The sequence below is a fragment of the Lagenorhynchus albirostris genome, chromosome 14 (assembly GCF_949774975.1).
Source record: "Lagenorhynchus albirostris chromosome 14, mLagAlb1.1, whole genome shotgun sequence".
Taxonomy (NCBI): domain Eukaryota; kingdom Metazoa; phylum Chordata; class Mammalia; order Artiodactyla; family Delphinidae; genus Lagenorhynchus; species Lagenorhynchus albirostris.
The window spans coordinates 87,913,350-87,933,731 of record NC_083108.1 but is presented as its reverse complement, the minus strand read 5'-3'; the positions used below and the strand labels follow the sequence as shown (position 1 = coordinate 87,933,731).

General features: G+C 64.4%; 1 protein-coding gene across 13 annotated transcripts in view; it reads right to left on the bottom strand.

The window, feature by feature from the left end:
- FBRSL1 (fibrosin like 1) overlaps positions 1-20,382 on the bottom strand; it is an 86,099-nt gene that overhangs the window by 10,615 nt on the left and 55,102 nt on the right. For 12 of the 13 annotated variants that reach the window (XM_060121206.1, XM_060121200.1, XM_060121208.1 and 9 more), the window contains 3 exons: positions 3,659-3,704; positions 858-1,185; positions 523-743 (listed from right to left, as the gene is read on the bottom strand). In XM_060121206.1, coding sequence (XP_059977189.1) covers positions 523-743; positions 858-1,185; positions 3,659-3,704 — 595 coding nt within the window. The remainder of the gene's footprint in view (positions 1-522; positions 744-857; positions 1,186-3,658; positions 3,705-20,382) is intronic. The other variant, XM_060121201.1, reaches the window with a different exon arrangement.

Genomic DNA, 20,382 nt, shown 5'->3' with positions numbered 1-20,382 from the left:
CCTGCTGGAATCAGGCAGGGAGGGAGAGGCCAGGCTGGGCCAGGCCAGCTGCTGTTCACCTGGGGCCCCTCTCCTCCACCACTGAACCCTCCTCCCCTCCCCCACCCGCCCAGCAGCCCAGGGACGGTGGATGGGAAGAGCCACGGCAGGCCCTGGGAGCCCTCACTGCCATGACCACGGAGCAGCTCCAGGTTGCACCAATCCCCTGCCTCAGACTGCCCGACCAGGCCTGGCAAGGGCTCAGAATGGAGCAAGGGATGTCTGTGTCCGTGTACGCGCGTGTGAGCACCTGTATCTGTGTGTGTGTGCGCGCACACACACACACATCGGAAGCCCTGGCAGGAAGCTTCCTCTGCCCTGGGCAAGGTGGCCTGCTAGCGCTATGGGCTGCTGGGGGGCTGCCATCCAGCTGGGTGGGGGCTGGCCCCTCCCCAGGAGCCGCTTCCCTCCCCCCGGGGATTAGGATCCCACAGTGGAGGGAAACAGTGACCCTACTGCCCCACCAGCGGCGCCCGGACCTACCGGCGGGGTGTCCTGGGATGACCAGGCTGTTGGCCGGCAGCGCCGGGGGCGGGGGCAGTGTCGGGGGCGCGGCGAACATGGCCGCCGCGTGGTGCTGGTGCTGGGCCTGCGAGCGGAGCGCCAAGTGTGAGGTAGAGAGGTGGGGGCCCGGCCCGTGAGGCGACAGGGACGCGTGCTTCGCGAGCCCCAGGCTGGCGCCGCTGCTGGCGCTGCTGCTCCTGCTGCAGGGAGGGGCGCTCAGTGCCCGGCCGGCGGCGCGCCCCGCGCCCACCTGCGGCTGCGCGGGCCCCGCCCCGCGCCCACCTGCGGCTGCGCGGGCCCCGCCCCGCGCCCACCTGAGGCTGTGCAGGCCGTTGTGCGCTGCCGCGCCGGGGCCCGGGAAGGCGCCCGGGGGGAGAGGCACGTGCGTCGGGAGGGAGGCCCGGGTCTGCAAGGGCGCGGGCGGCGGCTGCGGCGTGAGGCGGGGCAGGCCCGGGGCTTCCTTCTTGACGGGTGGGCTGGACGGGGCGCCGGGCGCGGGGCCGGCGGAGGGCAGGACCGGCGCGGGGCTGCGCACAGGGGGCAGGAAGGGCGGCTCGGTGCTCAGCTCGCGGCTGCGCTCCAGGCCCGAGACTTTGGGCTCCGCCCCGGCGTTGGCCTCGGACTTCTCGCCCAGCGTGGGTCCTGCGGAGAGAGGGGCCGGAGTGAGCCCGGGTCCTGGCTCACTGAATGCCCTCCAGGACTGTTTCCCACGGGGCGACGCGCGGCGCGGAGCTCCCGCCCACAACACCTCGGTACCCCCGCCCCCCAGGCCACCTGCCCCGAGGGCCGACCCGCAGGGAGTGTCCTGCACCTCCTGCCCACGGAGATCCCAGCGCAGGGGCTGTCCCGGCCCCATTTTACAGAGGGAGACGGGAGGTGCACGAGGGAGCCGGGCCAGGCAGGGCGCTGGGCTCCCAGCTCATTCTGTCGCCCTTCATTCCTCTGGCAGGAGCTTCACTTGTGCTAGCGGCTGCTCCTTCGGGACCCACCCGGTGACCCCTGGCCTAAGCCCTCTGGGCCCTTGCCCTGGGGGAGACTTCCGGATGACACGCCTTGCCTGGTCTGTCGGGAGGAAGCTGCTGCGGGCCAACACTGCCCCCCTCCTCACCGCCCAGAGCCTCTGCTCCCCTCCGGGCTGCGGGTCTGCCCTTGGGCCGTGAGCTCCAGCCAGCCGGGAGCCAGACGCCTGCTCACTTCAGACCCTCCTTTTGAAACTGCTACAAGGGAGGCCTCAGGTCACAGCCCCAGCGGCCAGGCGGAGGGCAGCACCACCCACGTGAGCAGCTTTGCCTGCACGGGGCAGCATCCCGGTCCCCAGGAGGAGTGGAAATTCAGGTCGCTGGGCTGTGGGCTGACCCCGCGGCTGCCACGCTGAGTGAAGAGCTGGCCACAGCCTCCCCTGCAGCTGCAGGACAGTGTGACCCAGGCTGGCAAAGAGGTGAGAGATCTGGAGCCTCTGGGAAGTCTCCTTCCCTAGGGCAACACCTCCCTCTGCCTTGGGTCTGTTTGCTTAGGGACGCACGTACAGAGGAGGCCATTGCCACCACTCCTGCAACAAGGACAGGAACAGAAGACCGCTGGCTTCAGCCCACTTGCTGCTCACAGCTGCCCAGGGACGCTAGCCCCTTGTCCCCTCCTGTCTCTCGCACATCTCCACACGAGGCCCTCACAAAGTAAGAGCAGCCATCAGAATGGGAAGAGGCAGGCATGGGCCATGCAGACCTGGACGCGACCCCACGTGCACCACGAGTGCCCCAGACCTTCTGGAGACGCCTGGAACCTTCTACGAGCCTCCTGCCGCTGGAAAAGCATGAGCACTGCTACTCATCACCCCCCCCCCGCCCTCCGCCACTAGGCACCTCTCTGGGCACCTCAAAGCCCAGAGTTCCCTGAACTCTGCTGAATCGTAACCTCCAAACCTGTGGCTGTGACCTTATTTGGAAAAACGGTCTTTGCAGCCGTAATCAAGCTAAGAATCTCAAGATGAGATCAGTTTGGAATCGGGTGGGCCCTAAATCCAGTGACAGTGTCCTTGTAAGGGACAGAAGAGGAAGAGGCCTCGTGAAGACGGAGGCAGAGACGGGAAGGATGCAGCCAGAAGCCAGGGACGCCCAGGTTTGCCGGCGATACCAGGAGCTGGAAGAGGCAGGAGGGACCCCTCCCCCGGAGCCTCTGGAGGGAGCGCAGCCCCGCGCACACTGGACTCCAGATTTCTGATCTCCAGAACCACGAGCAGGTGAACGCCTGTTGTTTCAAGCTGCGCGGTTTGTGGTCATTTGTTGAAGCGGATACGCCCTACGTTACTTCCGTGTGAAATGCCGCTGAGCGTGCCTGGCTCCTCGGAGCCTCTGGTGGGCCGCCTTACCCAGGCTCCCCAGCAGGCGTCTGCTCGGCTGCGATGCTCTGACTCGAGGAAGGGGCTTCTTGAGTTCAAGGCACGTAGAGGCCATGCCCGGCTACCAGGCCAGCAGGACCACAGGGCTGCGGGTGCCCCAAGGCCTGTCCTGTGTGGTCACATCCTGAGGGAGCCCTCCAAGCAAAAGGGTCCCTTCTCTGCGCTGGGTCCAGTGAAACCCCCTTCCCGGCCACAGCCCACAGCCGACAGGCTGGGTCACGAAGGCCTATCCTGGCCTTGATGGGACCGTGGCCAGACATCCACCCTCCAGAACAGTGCCTGCCAGAAGAGCTTTGTGGGACAGTGAGATGCTGGGTACCTGCGCCATGCCACTCGGGGCTCACTGGCCAGGGCCTGGGTGTGCTGGCGGGGCCGCATCCCGAGCCGGGAGCTGCTGACCACCCCGGAGCCCCTGAGCCCGGGGAAGTGCGTTCCTCACGGTCCCGAGCAGTGCAGGGACCCCGCTTTGGGAACCGCCGCTCCAGCACTGCCCAGCTCTGGCCGAGACACTGGCCCCGTTCTCAGCTTCCCTTGTTTCCTTGGGGTTTTCCCCGGGGGTTGGTGGGGGGGCGGGCTGCATCCCTCAGTAAATGACAGCACCCAACTCCTGCCTGAGGCTCTGCACCTGAAACCCAAGACAGCCTAACTTGGGGGCCGCCACGGACTTCAGGAATGTGTCCTGTCCCTTCCTAGAGGCCAGGAGCCCAGGGACACACGTACCTTTATCGGCTGCCGGGGCAAAGAGCTTCTCGGAGCCCACAGACGCCTGGAAGAAAGAGAGGAGGGTCAGAGGCCAGAGAGACCTACAGCGCTGGGGTGAACCTGGCCCTCACCCCCTGCCCCCGGCACCCAGGAAACAGGTCTGGGCAGGTTCTGCGCACACAAGGGCCGCCCAGCCTGGCAGAACACATCCTTCTGTGCCCACAGCCCCCATGGAGGAGGGTGACCACGCCCAGGCCCAGCTGCAAGTACTCGGACACAGGTCATTGGCCTGTGATCAGAGAACCCAGGACGCCCCACTCGGCAGGGATGCAGGGGCTCAGCGGGGCCCTGCTGGGTGGGGAGCTAGGACTTGGGGATCGGGGCTCCGCTGGGCCTGGCACTGGAGGTGGCAGGGTGGGGGCAGCAGAGCTGGGATGCCCCCGCCCCCCAGCCCCAGGCTGCAGGACATCACCTGCCACGCCCCAGACATGCTGCGTCCCAGGTCTGGGGACCCCGGCCACCACTGATGCACTGAGTATCCACGTGGAGTGGGGCCAGCCCACTTCAGGAGGGAACGGGCCCCTGGGCCGCTCGGCCTCTCCTCTCCTGGGGAGACGCCCCTGTGTGTGCAGGGCCTTGGGAAGGACAGGGAGGATGAGGGTGTGGCCCACCCGCTGGCTCGCGGCCGCAAGCCCGTAGGCTGTTCTGAGCAGACCTTTTCTTCCTAGCTGGTGTTGTTTTCAAACAGTTCCGCCGAGATATGATTCACATACCATGTGACACGCCCACTGGAGGCACACAGCTGTGAGAACCGTCACCTCAACCTGTTTTAGAACATTTTCAGCCCCAAAAAGAAACCACATGCCCTTCAGCTATCAGTCACCCCAATCCTCGCATCTCCCGCCGCCCCGGGCACCACTACTCTGCTTCCAGTGTCTCCCGATGCCCCCATCGTGGACGTCCTCGGGGAGAAAGCAGACAGTGGTTGCTGTTGGCGTGGGGTGACTGAGTACCAAAGGGCATGAGGCCTCCTCCCAGGACGTCCACTATCAAGAAAGACAGAAAACAGCCGGGGCTGGCGAGAAAAACGTGGGGAAACTGGAACCCTTGTGCGTTGCTGGTGGGAATGTTAAACGGTGCAGCCGCTGTGGAAAACGGTATGGAGGTTCCTCAAAAAATCAATCACAGAACTACCGTATGATGCGGCAATCCCACTCGTGAGCATATGTCCAGAGCACTGAAAGCAGAAGCTCCAACACGTATCTGTCCACCCACGATCACAGCAGCATTATTCACAAGAGCCAAAACGTGGAAGCAGGGACTTCCCTGGTGGTCTAGTGGCTAAGACTCTGCGCTCCCAATGCAGAGGGCCTGGGTTCGACCCCTGGTCAGGGAACTAGATTCCACATGCCAGCAACAAAGAGCCCGCCTCCTGCAACTAAAAAGATCCCACATGTGGCAACGAAGATCCCGAGTGCCGCCACTAAGACCCGGTGCGGGCCAAATAAATAAATACTTTAAAAACCCCAAAAACCAAAAAAAACAACAAACGTGGAAGCAACCCAAGTGTCCATAAACAGATGGCTGGATAAACAAAATGTGGTGTATACACACAACGAAATATTAGTCAGCCTTGAAAAGGAAGGAAACTTTGACTTGGCAGCAACGTGGATGACCTTGAGGACGTGATGCTCAGTGAAGCAAGCCAGTCGCAAAAGGACAGATCCCGTGTGCTTCCACGATATGAGGCCCCCAGAGCAGCAAGTCCACGGAGACAGAGAGCAGGCTGGCGGGTGCCGGGGGAGGGGCGGGGCATTAGTGTTTGACGGGGACAGAGTTTCAGTCTGGCAAGATGAAGCAATTCTGGAGCTGGATGGTTGCACAGCGATATGAATGTATTTAATGCCCCGAGCTGTACACCTAAAATGGTTAAGATGGTAATTTTGTTATGTGTATCTCACCATGATAAATAAAAACCTTAAAGAAAAAAGCGTGAAAGAGCTCTCTGGGGGTGATGAAAACATCCTCTGTCGGACTCTGGTGGGGGGTATGTAGTGGGATGTATTTGTCGAAACACCAAACCGTACACTCAGAACAGGCGCGTTTTGTTTGCACGTAAATTGTGGTGCAAGAAAGTCAATCATGAGACGGGGACTGAGGGGAGAACAGACTGACAGGTGAACAGAACAGAAACAGGAGTCCCAGACAGTGACGCACACAGGAGGCCCAGCACAGGCAGGGCCCGGGTCTGTGGGAAAGGGCAGGAGCTGCTCGGACTGAGGCTCCCCAGGCCCGTGTCACTCACTCCAGGCCTGCTGACGGCAACGTGCAGAGCGAACCGTGAACAGACTGCTGCGCCCCTTACACTCGTGCTGGGCTGGGGCCTCCTGCCTAACCACGCCCCGAAACCCCGCACTGGGAAGAAAACAGGTGGCAAACGCAGCCCGAAAACACAGGCCCACGCTCCTCGGGCTGGACTCGGACCCGCACCAGAGGGGAGTCCCCAGCGGAGGATCCCCCGCCCAGGGGAGCGGGGAGCTGAGGCCCGGCGTGCCCTCTGCAGGGAGGCTGTGGCTTTACCTCTTCCTAAGGGTGTTCCCGAGGCATCCTGCGTGGTGAGCAGCCTGGATCGTGGCCTTGCCCGAGGAGACCCCCGGGGGGTGGGCGGGGATGGGTGGGTGAGGGGTCCACCTGAGCTGGGGGTCCGCGGGGTCAGGACGGCAGAGTCAGCAGCGCCGGCCCTCCTACCGCTCAGGGCCAGGATGGGGACACCTCACGCCAGCTCACTCTGCACTAGGCATGGCCCCAGCTCTGCTGGGAGCTACGGCCAGGGGCCCCCAGAGCCCTGTATCCTCCCGCAGAGGCCCATGAGTCACCGTTCCTCCCACCCAAAGAACCCCAGGCCTAACAGGACTGGACCCTCGCCATGACCCCAGGAGGGGGTCCTGTTGACACTCCCACTTGAGGCCACACAGCCCGAGTGACAGCTGCCTAATTACTAGCTGGTCTCGTTAACACTCTCACAAATTAATTCTCCACACAGCAGCCGAGAGTATCTTTAAAAACCAAACCAGAACAAGTCACCCTGGACTGAAAACACTCCAGTGCCTCCCCACCGCCCCAAACTACAGTGTGAGCTCCCCCAGCCCCGAAAAGGGTGTGGCCGGCCGGCCTGTCTGGGCCCTTGATCCAGTGGCTTCGGCCAAGTCCCCACAGGCCTTCCCAGACCCCGTCAGTCTGAGGGTGCCCCGCCCCCACTGGCGCACGTTTAAATCCTCTTCGCCTGCTGCCCTGCACCAGCGGGAGAAGGGCATGAGTGGGCAGGGCTGGCGCCGCCCCAATGAGATGGGCCAGAGCAGGGGCAGCCACTCTGCTCTCCGGAGGCCGCCCCCTCAAGGTCTCCATTACCTGAGGCACCGACAGCCCCTCCGGGCCTGGGGGTGGTGCTGACCTTGCAAGCAGCCCACCCCAGTGCCTTATCGGGCGCTATCAGCAGGTGCAATGAATGAGCTCAGCCTGCAAGCTGTCATTAGCTCCCAGGGCTGTGGTCGCTGGGCCGCTGGGAGGGGGAGGGGCTACTCCACGGCAGGTCGGCGTGTGTGCCAACCCTCACCTGGTACAGCGGGGCACCCCGACCCACCAAGGCTGGGGTCGCAAAGGAACGTGGCAGAGGCGTCACTGTGAGAAAGTGCGTTTGCTCCTGCGGCGCAGGACTGCCCCCGGTCCGAGACTGGGGGTGGAGGGAAGAGCGGCAAGTCCAGTTAAGGCTGCAGGCGCCGCCGCTGCCCTGCCCGGGAGGCCCAGCTAGGCCAGTTCTGGTTCACTTCAAGGCCCCAGAGCCAGGAGGTGGCGCCCCAGACACCGGGAAAGTGAAAGGGGAGCACAGGAGGGAGTGGAGGGGGGCGAGGAGCGGCGACGGGGAGCGTCTTCCCTGGCCCTGCCAAGCCCTGGGATGCCACCCGGGCAAAGGAGGGAGGCAGGTGGCAAGGCCACTGTCCCCTGTCCGTCCGGTCCTCACAGCCACACTGCCCAAGTTAAAGTTTGCTCAGGGAAGCTGAGGGATCCAAGTCCCCACAGGGGTCGTGGGCAGGGACCTGGCAGGCTTCCACCGCACGGCAAGGGCCGGGATACCGGGCCAGGCACAGCCAGGCCCACTGGAGAAGTCTCTCAACAAACACCCACAGGCACCCTTAGCTCCCAGGACCTCTGAGGCCGTGGCTCAGGTTCCAGCCCTTCCCAGCACAGGCACAAAGCCACCCCTGCTGGGACTTGGCCCAGGTCGAGGTCCCTCGGTTCTTTCCCTTCCAGGACAAGGGGTCCGGAGCCGGCCAGCTGACCCAAGGCGGGTGGGCAGCCCTAGCGCAACCACCAGATCTGTGCTAATAACTTCCCGAGGATTATCCACTGGGACTTGACCCAGGCAGCGCCGGCACCCTCCTCCAATCCTGGCACTGAGCCGGTGTGGGTGTGAAAGGAAAGGGTCACTTCAGGCCAAAGTGCAGGTTGGAGGTCCCCGGGCTGCAAGTTCAGGGTCCCCGTGGAAGAGGCCCGCTCCGTACGGAGAATGTCAGGGTCAGCACTCTTTCCCCGGAGATACGCAATCCCGGCCGCGGGCGGAGGTCAAGGCGCGCTTTGTTTGCGAGGACCCAACCTACGGGGCAGCCTCGGCCCAGACACGCGGCCCAGACTCCGCCGGCCGCGCCCCGCCCCAGACAAAGAGCTCCAACTCCGGGCAGGTGAGCGCGGCGGCGGCCGGGAACCCGGGCGGCCGAGCCCGCGCCAGGACGCAGACAAAGGCGCGCGTCCCCCAGCGCCCTGCCCCGCCTCCGCCGCGGGCCCCCCAGCGCCCTGGCCGAGGCCCAGGACTCTCTGCGGGTCTGCCGCCACGTGCGCCCCAGGGGCGCAGGCGGAGGTACGTGGGGTCTCCGCGCGCCCGGCTCCCGTGAGAGACGGAGTGAGCAGAGCGCCGGGGGCCTCTCCCGCTCCCCGTTCCTATAGAAGGCGCGGCTGCTCTCTCAACCCCGGCCCCCAAAGTCCCGAGTTCCTCCCCGCAGCCACCAGCGCTCACTCACCGCGCGGGCGCCCCGGGTCCGGCGCGCTCTGCAGGCGACCGCCGCTAGTCCTCGTACCGGAGCCGGAGTCGAAGCTGGGCGGCATGGACGCGGGCCACCGCCAGCCTCGGCCCGTCGAGGTGGCCCCTCTCCCGTGGCGCCCTGCCTAGCCGGAACCCAGGCCGGGGGCGCGCGGGGCACGCATGTCCGCCGCGCCGACTCGGCGCGCTCCGGGCGGCTCTCCGTGCGCACTGGGCTCCCGGACGCCGTCGGGCGCGGCGCAGGGCCCACAGGCGGCGGGGACGGAGGCGGCAAGCTCACTGCGGGCTGGCGCGCAGGCGGCGGCCAGGGAGCGCGGCGGGGCGGGGCGGGGCGGGGCGGGGGCGGGGCGCGGGCAGGCCCGATCAATCCAGCCCCGAGACGCAGATCTGCCCGCACGGGGCCGCGGACTTGGGTTCGAGCGTTCGCCGTCCCATCCCCGTCACCAGGTCAGAGCGCGCGGCGCCAGCTGTACCGAACGCTGTATGGGCCGGCTCCTCCGACGCTCACAGCAACGAGTATGGATGGCTCCTACGCCCAGTTTACAGGGGGGAAAACTGAGTCACGGAGCGGCGAGGTCGAGGAGCTGGGACTTGAAGGAAGGACAACAGATCCCCCACATCTGTCCGATGTAAGCTCCGCCCTCGGTTTCACCATCTGCGAAATGGGGATGCAAAGTGGGAGAAGGGGTCCAACTAGTTACTGTAATTGCGAGTACACGCCAACCCTGACCACTACTCCGGAGCCACCTGGCCGCTCCGTGGGCTCAAACCGAGTTCAGATCCAGGGGGAACAACTGCCCCTTGAGAAGGCCGAGTGTCTGCCCCACATGGATCCAGGCCCACGGGGTGGCACCTAACATTCCAGAGCGCGCAGGTGCAACACCAGGACGCCAGCAGCACAACTCCCAATCATGAAACTTGCTGTAAAACAATCCACGGAGGGTAAGGGGGCCGAGGGGCTCCTGGAAGGAGTTTGAGAGCCCACCTCTAAGCTGCTGTGGGGCTAAGGCCACCAGGAGGTCAGCTCTGGCGAGGCATCCTGGGACCCACAGCTTAGAGCCCAGGTTCAGGGCCTGCAGACGCCTGCCCTAAGCTGGGTGATCAGAGGCGGGTCCATTCAGCGGGGAAGCGCGCAGCCATTCAAACGGGACCCTGGGACACAGCTCCAGAGCCTCGGGCACTGGGCCAGCGCTCCCTTTTCAAAAGGCGGCAAAACACAGGCAGACACAAGCACTTACACAGCCCACAGTTAATCTCCAACCGTAAAAAAGGAATGGCCAACGGTGCCAGCCTCTAGGTGGGGCTTTTAAGTCCTTTTGTTCTGTTTGAATTATTTACCAATTACATATATTCCCCTTACCCCGCCCCCATAAACATCATACCACAAAACCCTGTTTCCTGCCATAAAAACAGCACATATGTGGCACCGTGCTGAATGGCTTCTAACCATGAAATCACTGGGCCCTCACGCCTATCCTTTGAGGACATACTATTGTCATCTCCGTTTTGTTGATGAGGAAACTGAGACAGAGAAGTGAGGTGACATGCTGGAGGCCACGGAGCTGGTATGTGGCAGGGCTGGGATTGGAAACCCGGCAGTCTGACCCTGGGGTCCGTGGGTTTAGCCAAGACGTGCTCTTCCTCTAGGAGAGCAGTAGCGACTGGTCCTGGGACGTGGGATTCTGGCGGGAGAACCCTGACTCCCAGGCTGGGGGGTGGCTGTACCTCAGGGGTGGGTGTCTGCGGGCCCATGTGCCCCCGTGCCCACTGCGCCATGCCCCAGCAGGGTGTGAGCTCTTGCACTTGGCCCAGCTCCAAGGCCTCTGGCAGCGAAGGGGAAAGGTGTTCATGCAGTGGGGTGTCCTGATCTACCCCTCTGGGGTCAGCAGCAAAAGGGCCCTAAGCCCAGAAGTCTGTGAACCTTACACAGCAAAGTGGAATTAAGGTTGGTCAGTTGACCCGGAGATGGGGAGACGATGCCATGGGCACAGCTTAATCTCAGGGTCCTTACTAGTGGGAGGAGAGACGGGAAGACGCTGCCCTCTGGCTGTGAAGATGGAGGAAGGGGCCGGGAACCCAGGCATGTGGGCGCCTCTACGAGCTCAGAAAGGCCGGGAAGGGATTCTCCCTGGAGCCGCAGAGGGGCCGGCCCAGCCCACAGCTTGACTCCCGCGGGGACACTCCTGTGGGACTCCTGGCCTCCAGACTGAGAGATAATAGTGTAGTACTTGGCTGCCCAGTTGGTGACAACCTGTCACCGCAGCCACACTCAGCTACACTCAGCCAGGACCCCGACTAGGGGACGGAATGCAGAACAAGCCGCCCCATCGGCAGGCCTGAGTCAAGCTCACAGCCTAGTGGGAGAGAAGGGCCACACACAGGGAGACAGCGAATACGAGTGCAGATGGGGTGGACAGACAGTAAAGGGCAATGTGAAAAGCAGTGACGGGCACTGATCTGATGGCAGCTGGGGGAGCCTTCCCGTGAGGCCCGTCTGAGCTGAGACCTGAAACATGAGAAGGACCAGGCTACGCTGAGGGGAGCTCAGGGAAGAGTCTTCTGGGGCGGCCACAGCCAGTGCAAAGGCCTTGAGGCAGGAACAACCTGGCAGGGCCAGCCAGGGAGGTGGGGTGGGGCACAGGGCCTTGAGGGCCATGAGAGAGCTTGGGCATTTGTGTTGAGCAACAGGAAGAGATGTGTGTGGGATCTGAGGAGGAGACGGACGATGAGGTCTTTAAAAAGACCCCTCTGTAGGATCCGCCACAGGGCTGGGTGGGGCGCAGGGAGCTGGGCTAGGAGCTGCAGTGACAAGCAGGCATGGGGATGACAGGGGGTAGGTGGTGGGGCCCCTCCAGAGGTGGGGACAGGGGCTCTCCCACTGGAGATGTCAGCTGGCAGTGGTTGCGGAGCTTGGAGCTCTGCGGGCGGTGACCCTGGTGCGCCAGCTCAGGCCACCTCCCCCAGTTGAGCAGCTGAATCCTCGGGGCCCCAAAGGTACACTGCATCATCATGTCTCCTCCGGATGAGCAGCCGGGCTGCACCCAGTCTCTCCCAGCTACCTGGAGACCCCACCCCTGGCAGTAAAAGTTTCCTGGAGCCCGTGGCGGTGGGGAGAGCGGGTGGCAACTGAGGGCTGGGCCAGCGCCGGGAACCAGCGGGAGCAGCTAGCAGCTTCTCCAGCCGCAGCCCGGCCTCGTCTCCCGGTCCAGACCAAGCCCCTGGGTCTGACCATCAGGTCATGGTCAAGGTCTCAGTGTGCCCCCCGGCTCCTCTCCCACCACAGCCTGACCTTGGAGGAGCCTGTCTTCCCGTAATGACGCGGCTTCACTTCAAACATCATTCTTAAGACCACCTTGGGCTCTCATGGTCCTTGAAAAGGCCGCAGTCCTTGCCAGGCTACCTCTGAGCCACGGCACCGCCCTCTGGTTTGGGAGTAAAGTCAGACTTTGGGCAGGACTGGCTTTAATTCTGTTTAGAAAGGAAAGTGGCTGTGATGTGAAAGATTTAATGAGGTTAGAAATCTAGAAGGAAACGGGGCGGGACTAGATTACCAGGAGGGACATCCCTGTGTGACTTCCAGGCCCAACAGAGGTAACCCACTCAGGGCCCGCGCGTGGTGGGCAGGGCCGACAACCAATCTTAGAACCACATCTGTCATCGTTACACAGAGCAAGGGGGAGGTGTCGTCACAGGGGCCATGGAGGGGCTCCACCCACAGCCGGGGGGCACTGGGAGTGCCCACCCCACGGCCAAGCAGCCACGTCAATCGCTGGGCTCCGCTGGGCTGGGCTAAGGCGCTGACAGCTGGCCCGCTCCCTCGTGGCTGCCTCTCTGGGGGGCAAGTGGATGCAGGGGCTGCAGACGAAGGCCTGTGGGCCGTGTGACAAGGACACCTGCCGAGACAGGGTCCCATGCGTGTGAGAAGGCCAGTGTGGCTGGGGGGGGGTCACTGGGGGGGTGGGGGCCAGGCTTCCTGGGCTGGGCTCCCCAGCCTCGGTTCATCCTTGCTGAGCTGCGACTGTGGCCTCACACAGAGCGACCCCGTGGCCGTGGACCGGAGCGCAGACCCTCTGGGCCAGGCTGGCAGGCTCAGCGGAGGGGAGGGCTTGGGAGGCGGGGTGGGGTCCAGAGGGTTCTCGCTAGCTGGGCATGTCCATCATTGGTGTCCAGTGTTGGGAACGAAGCAAAGGCCAGAAAAATCTACAAATGCTCACTAATGGGCCGACCAAGGGTGAACTCAGACCCCGCTCAACGCTGGCTCGCCCTCCTTACTGACCAGAAAATGCAAGTTCAGTGCACAACGGCAGAGGGGTAACTGCAGACTGTGCCGAAGATGTGAGGGTGCGTGCAATTGAGAAGACCCTCTGGAAAGCCTTGGAGGAGGGAGGATCTGATGGGCTGGGGAGAACAGCCGCGTGGATGCTGCGTGAGGCTGAGCGGGGCCTCTAGGGCGCAGGAGGCCCCGGGCCCTCTGCAGCCCTCAGCGCTGCGGCCACGACAACCCTCTGCGGTTTGTGCTGCCCGTGAGGCCGCTGCGAGCAGGCCAGGGCAGCCTGCTGCGGCGGCCGAGTGTGGCCCCCAAAGACATGCACACCCAGAACCTCAGGATGTGGCCGTGTTTGGAATTAGGGTCTTTGCAGCTGTGATTCAGGATCTTGGGGTGAGTGCACCCTGGACTGGGGGCCCAAGTCCTATGACTGCATCCTTCTGCACAGAGGAGACACAGACACGGGGGTGCGGGAGGGAGGCCACGTGACCACGGAGGCGGAGATGGGAGCGATTCCACGAGCTAGGGAAGCCTGAGGCCACCAGGGGCAGGAGGCCTCCTCCAGGGGAGCGCGGCCCTGCCCACACCTTGATGCCAGGCTCCCGGTCTCCGGGACGTAGGAGAACAACTTCCTGTGGTTTAAGCTGCCCAGTGTGTGGTACTGGGGTCCACTGAGTGTGCGGTGGGCACCCTGACCAGCCCATCCCTGAGGGGAGTGGGTTCTCAGCCGGTGTCTAATGCAGAAGCCATGAGCTCCAGGTATCAGGAGGGGCGTGTGGGCACTGAGCGCACCCGTGTATGTGCACACGCGAGTGCCCGCTGAGTGCACGTGTGTGCGACACTCCGTGGGCGAACACGCGCACGTGTGCGGGTGTGAAGGCGTGCGTGTGCGTGTGTGGGAGCACGCGCGTGCGCGACGCAGGGCAGGGACGTGTGGCGGCTGCCTGTCCCCAGCCGCGTCTGCGTCTGCACGAAGGCCACGGAGGCCTGGCTCTCTTCAGCCAGAGCAACGGCAAAGCCCTTCCTCTCGAGGCGGCGCCTCCGGTCCTGCTGGGGACCCGGGGGCACAGCGCCGTTGTGGCGCTGATCCAGCTCTGCGCCGTGGCAGGGCCGGGGCGTGCAGGGACGGGGTGGGGAGTCTCGGCCACCCTCTAACCCCTGCCCCAGCCACCTGACTGGTCCTCAAGCTCTGACCATTTCTGAAAGCATCTGCTTGTTCTACATGCTTGGCCTCTGCCTGTGCCCTGACCAATCCGTGGTTCCCCCAGGTAAGGACCATCCACCTCGCAAGCCTGCACCAGGCCCCTGGCGCCCCCGCCCAGTGAGGCCCCCTCCGAGGCTAGCAGGGCAGATGTCGTCTGAAGGTGCTACGACCCCTCCAGGCACAGAGGGGTATGGACACCCCAGGGCCAGAGGACAACCTCCCTGTAAGCGCCCAGGCAGCCCGGTGCATCCCTGCGGGAGCCCGGGGAGACCTGGAGGTGGATGCGGGAGCTGCCCGGGGTCCTGCTCAGCTAGTTCTGGAAAGGCCAGGGCAGGGGAGGCAGCAGGGGCAGCTGGCCCCCACCGTGGAGGTCTTCCTGCCTTCTCCTCCAGCCTGCCGGCTCCTCCTCGGCCTCAGCGTTCCCATTCAGCTGGAAGGTGCAGGTGCAAGTCCCGCCCGGCACTCAGGTCTGTGTGACCCCAGCAGGAAGTTAAACTCTCCGCACCCAGCTTTCTGCTGAGCACAGCGGGCACTCCCACCTTCGCTGCTGTGCCGGGCCTCACGCTACACGGCGCTCGTGGACGGGGCCCCTGGGGTCGGTGCCCACCCCCCATTCTCTGTCCCTGGCGGCCATCACACCTGTCTCACCTATGCTGGGACACCCCTCAGGCTCCTCAGACCCAGCACCTCCCAGACTGAGGCCCTCCCCTACCTCTATCCCGTGGCGTCCTGCGGCCCCCCACGTGCCCAGGGCCGTCCCAGGGGAGCAGTGGGTTCCCGAAGGCATCAGCGGGTTCTAGCGTCCCAGCCCACAGGCCCTAGTGGGCCTGGATGGACCCAATGTGATCACAAGGGGCCTCATAAGAGGGAGGCAGGAGAGTCAGAGAAGAAGATGTGACCTCAGAAGCAGAGGTCAGAGTGACGAGGGGAGGAGGCTACGAGCCCAGGAACACGGCAGCCTCCAGAAGCCGGCCAGGAAAGGAACCACGTTCTCCCTGGAGCCTCTGGAAGGAAGCAGCCCTGCTGACGCCTTGGTTTTGGCTTAGGGAGACCCATTTTGGGCTTCTGACCTCCTCAACTATAAACCTGAGCTGTTTTAGGCCACGCAGTCTATGGTAATTTGTTACAGCAGCTGTAGGACACAAGCGCCTCTCCCACCCCTGCATCCACAGCCCAGGCCTCCGCCCGCACCTGCTGGGACCCTTGCAGTAGCCTGACGGTGCCTGACTCCCCCGAGGCCTCCGGTCCTGGCAGATCCTCACTCTGTACCTCGGGTTCCTCGCTGAGGTGGGGCTGCAGGACAGATGCGCGTCAGAGGGTTATCTGGGGCGGAATGAGCTGACGCGTGCAGGGCCCAGGAGGCGCGGGCTACATTTCAGTCATCGGATCGTGGTCCTTGCTGGGACCTATGTGCCGCCCCCGTGCCTGCCTGGGACCCTCAGTGAGCAAACCGCCAAAGGCCCTTCCTCTTCCTCGGGCAGCCCCGTGGGAAGACACGCTCTGGTTGGAGCAGCCCTAGGTCACGGTGCACAGCCCGGAGCCCCTGTGAGGACACCCTGGTGAGGTCACCGGTGTAGGACCCCCTGCACCGGGGAGCACCAGCTCCCTGCACCTCTGTCCCCCCAGCACCCGGCCTTGGAGGGGGGCCTGCAGCTGGGAGAGAGGAAGGCGGGTGCACCTCCTACAGACTACGGTAAGGTGTTCTCGGGAGCGGGGCTGGGCCGGCACACGGAGGAAACCTCTGTGAGCAGGGATGCTCTGAGGGCAAGCAGGGGCGTCCTGCGGGAACTGGGGGCAGCGGTGGCGTGGGAGGCAAGTACCAGCGGGGCCCGGGATGCAGAGGGGAGCTGCCCCGAGACGGGCGGCAGGGACGCACGCGGGGCGCTGCGCGGAGCTGCTGTCGGGCTGTCGTGCCCTTTCCTGGCTGCCACAGGGACCTAAGGGGTGGGTCCAGCGAGCCTCGTGTCAGAGGTGAGAGGCGGGGACTCAGAGGAGGCCCCCGTCAGGCATCAGGCGTCAGCGCCTGGACCAGCGTCCGTGCTCACTGCAGACTGAGGGCCCCAAGCAGCGAGGCGGACCCGGGGCCTGGGGGGTGGACGCCTGCCCGGCCATCTCAGCAGCAATCGCTGACCCCCCAAGCCCCAGCCTCCCCCCCGGGCCACAGGCACCCCCACAACCCCCGTTCGCAACGCTTAACTAGAGAAGAGCGAGGCTCGGGGCTGCAGGGCTGCCCTCGGAGGACACCCGGCCCTCCGGCCAGCCACCTAACGGCCCCATCCCCGGCCCTGCCCGTTCCCGCAGCCCAGTGCCGGGAGCACGTCCTGGAGGGCTGGAGGGGCGAGCCTGGCGGGCAGGCCAGACAGACACCCCTCAAGAGAGGGCTGGGTGCTGGCCGGGCCGCTCAGGCAGACGGCAGCCGGCCTGGACCAGCAGACTGCCTGACGAGCCCCACACAATTTTTCACCCCGTATTTTTCCAATAAAACAACAGTTAGACACCAACCGCAGCCATCTGGCCGCCCGGCTCCAGAGCCTCCTGGCAGCTCAGGCCGCCTTCCCCGCCAGCACTGAGCGCCCAGAGCAGGGCTGGGGTGGGGCGTGGGGAAGCATGTAGGGGTTCTGTGGCGAGGGGAGTGTCTCAGGGGGTGGGGGGCCTGCATCCCGGGCGTGGGCTGCCCCCGGGGCAGGGCCTGGTCCCGCAGAAGGGGAGGCGGCGGAGAGGTTTTCCATCTGTCTGTCTGTCCCTAAGTCTGCGCGTCAGCCTCCGGGGCTGGGCTGGTTGAAGAGGCCTCGTGGGTTTCCGACTGTCCGTGTCTGGGAGGCACACTGTCCTCAGCATGTCCGCACCTCGAGCCAAGAGGCAGAGCCCGAGGCCGGTGGGCAAGGGGCGGGTGGGCCGGCAGGAGCCCAGGGCCGGGGAGGCAAGCAGGGCAGGAGGGGCAGCCGTAGGCCCTGGAGGTGCAGCTGCTCTCAGACCCTGACCTCAGACGCTGGCGGGCGTAGGGGCGCAAACCAGCCAGGAGACACGGAGCCCTGGTCTTCCCGCCGCCCTGCCCAGGAGGAGGCCTCCTTGGGGCTGCCTGCCTGGCACGCCATCCCCAGCGCCCAGCACGGGTGTGGAGTCAGCGCCCACAGACCCCGCGCACGGGGCTCCGCCCTCACTCTCCCGCCCCACCTGCACACCCAGCTGCGTCTCCGCAGCCCGGGGGGCTTCTGACCGCTGCTTCCAGTCTGCTGTGCACCAAGAAGTGTGACAAGTCAAGCTTGTCCCAGCTTCGTTCAGCCTGTTCGCGGCCAGGCTCCAGGGGAGGCCAGGGCACTGCTGTCAGCGGACGGTGTTTTCCTTGCCACCTGTGCTCTCGCGGCCTCGGAAAGGCAGGGCTCTGCCCCGGAGTGCGGCAGAGGGCGGACGCCTCTCTCTGCTCTCCCCGCCCTAGGGGGTGGGGAAGGCGGGGGATGGTAACTTTGGCCGAGGTCCCAGGCAAGTGTCCACCCTGGCCCTCTGACCTGTGCGTACTTTTGGACGGGCCCAGAGGAAGTTACTCATTGCCCAGAAACCCAGCTCAGGTAAAGGACAGAAGGAACTCCAAAGGTCTCTCCAAACCCACCACCCCAACTCAGACCCAAACAGCCTCGAGTAACCAGGTGTCACTGCCATGGAGGAAACAGAGAGGTCTGGACCGCAGGTGATACCCTTGGTGCGTAATTCGTGTCCCTGGGGAGCACCGCCAGGGCGAGGCTGTGTGTCAGGGACCTCCCAGGAAGGTGGCTCCCCACCACACTTGGATCAAAAGCTGAATTTCTTGCCATGACTTTTTACAATGTGGCCTCTCTGAGCTCAGCCACTCCCTCCCTCCCTCCCTCCCTCCTTCTGCTTCGGCCCCACTGGACATTTTACATCAATGTCATCCCTGCCTCACCACGCAGGAGGCGATCAGTCAGGTTGTAAGATCAATGATGTGGGAAAGGGGAATGCAGATCAGATGGCTGGTGCTACAGCTGCTTCTGTGGATCAAGAGGTGGCTATGAGGAAGGAAGCCACATGCCAAGAATGGCCAAGCAGAAAGACAGAGAAGCCTGATGACCACAGACAGGCCATGCCAGCCGGGAGGGTCCACATCCGGGCCTTTAGGTGAGAAATGCAAACTCCTTCTCTAGTCCAGTTCCATTACAGCTTCCTCCCTGACACGGGGCCATGTGGTAGACAGTTGGTGTGTGCACCTTGAAAGCCAGGACAGAGGTAGGGAGTTTATCGCGTAGGCAACAGAGGTCTCTGCATCCTTCTGTAAGGGCAGAGATGTGAGCTGGCGAGCAAGGAAACTGCCACGCCCAGAGGAGAGCTGGTGAGGGCAGGGTGAGGGCAGCTGCAGCCTCCAGACCTACAGCCCAGGCAGCCACGCAGGGCCTGGCGAGTCACAACAGCCCAGCCAGTGCTGATCACACACATCCCCGTCCCGGCGGCAGAAATACCAAGATTTGTCCATGCTGGCTGGTGAACAGCCCTGGGGCCCTAGCGGGGGCTCCTATCCCAGGGGGCAGCTCTGGGAAGCCCCAAGACCTCCCCACCACCAGGCAGCTCTTGGGCTCCGTCCAGGCCCCCTTCTCCGAGCGGCACCATGGTCCGCTGCATGGAATCTCGGCCTGGCCTCTGGCCTGCATCTCCAGCTGTCTGGAACACACCCTAGTGTCCCAGAAGCCCCATGTGCTCATGGAGAAGGCAGACTCGGGTGACCGGGGAGGAATCCTGTACCTTTCCCTGGCTCATCAACTGAGAGGCTCTCTGCAGCACAGCCCGGCTCCGCCCACTTCAGCGGGCCCATCGCCCCACAAGTGGCAGGCCCAGTCACCCGGTGCTAGCTCAGAGCTCACCATAGCCCAGCAGAGGCACCCCATCACTCACGGAGCGGGTGGCGACAGTGGGAGGCTTCTCTCTCCCTCCCCCTGCCTGGGCCCCACTGAGGCCTGCCCGCGACGGAGCCAGGGGCAGTCACATGCCCATTTCGCCTGTGCAGCCCACTGGGGGCCCACCGCCATGGCCACGCCGGGCGCCAGTCACCACGGGGAAGACTGGGCTCTGCCCCTCCTCCTGGGGAGCCCCGGCCGCCGAGGCCCGGTGAGAGTGCCACGGGGTCAGCCCCGGCGCAGAACCTAGCCTCTCCCAGCAGAGGCCTCCGGAACTCGGGCCCTGGCCTTCCCAAAGACCCTCCGAGTGGGGCGCTTCCCTCACGCTGCACGGGGAATCGCCAGGAGGAACTGCTGGTTCCAGACCCCACCCCAGACTCGACCAGAGCGAGCTCCCGGGCCACCCCCGGTGACCGCGCCTGCTGTGCCTGTCAGCCCTCGGCCAGGCTGAGCTCGGGGCCACGGCCAGTGCGCGGGTGGGCGTGAATGCAGAGGAGGCCAAAGCCACGGCCTCCGGCTAGCCCTCGGTCACAGCCTGCTGGCCTCGGTGCCCGGGGTTGACGGCCCTGGGCAGAAGTTCTCGGCGTGCCTGGTCGGAGCTGCCATGTGGGGCTGTGCCCTGGCTCGGCCCCTTCCAGCGCCTGGTCTCCACTCCAGGGTCCTCGCTCTGGCAGGAGGGGTGGACCGAGGGGTGGAGGGTGAAACATGCCAGACCCAGCGCTGACCAAGGGGCCCCTGGACAGAGCAGTCAGCTGCCTCAGGGTCTCAGAAGCCCCTCCCCACACCCCCTCAAAGCAGTCCGTGGCCTCAGAGAGCGTTTCCTGCAGATCTGCAATTAAAGGAGGTGCTGAAGGTGATGGCCCAGCGCAGCACTTTCCCAGGTGCTGCGATCTAATACATTAAAGACATCAGGAGTGGGGCTTCCTTGGTGGCGCAGTGGTTAAGAATCCGCCTGCCAAGGCAGGGGACACGGATTCGAGCCCTGGCCTGGGAAGATTCCCACATGCCGTGGAGTAACTAGGCCCGCGAGCCACAACTACTGAGGCCTGCGCTCTAGAGTCCACGAACCACAACTACTGAGCCCGCGAGCCACAACTACTGAAGCCCGTGCGTCTAGAGCCCGTGCTCCGCAACAAGAGGAGCCACTGCAATGCGAAGCCTGCGCACCGCAGCGAAGACCCAACGCAGCCAAAATAAACACATAAATTTATATATAAAAAAAAGACACCAGGAGCGACAGCTCCTGCGGAAACGCAGCACCTGTCCCAGTGCCCACCG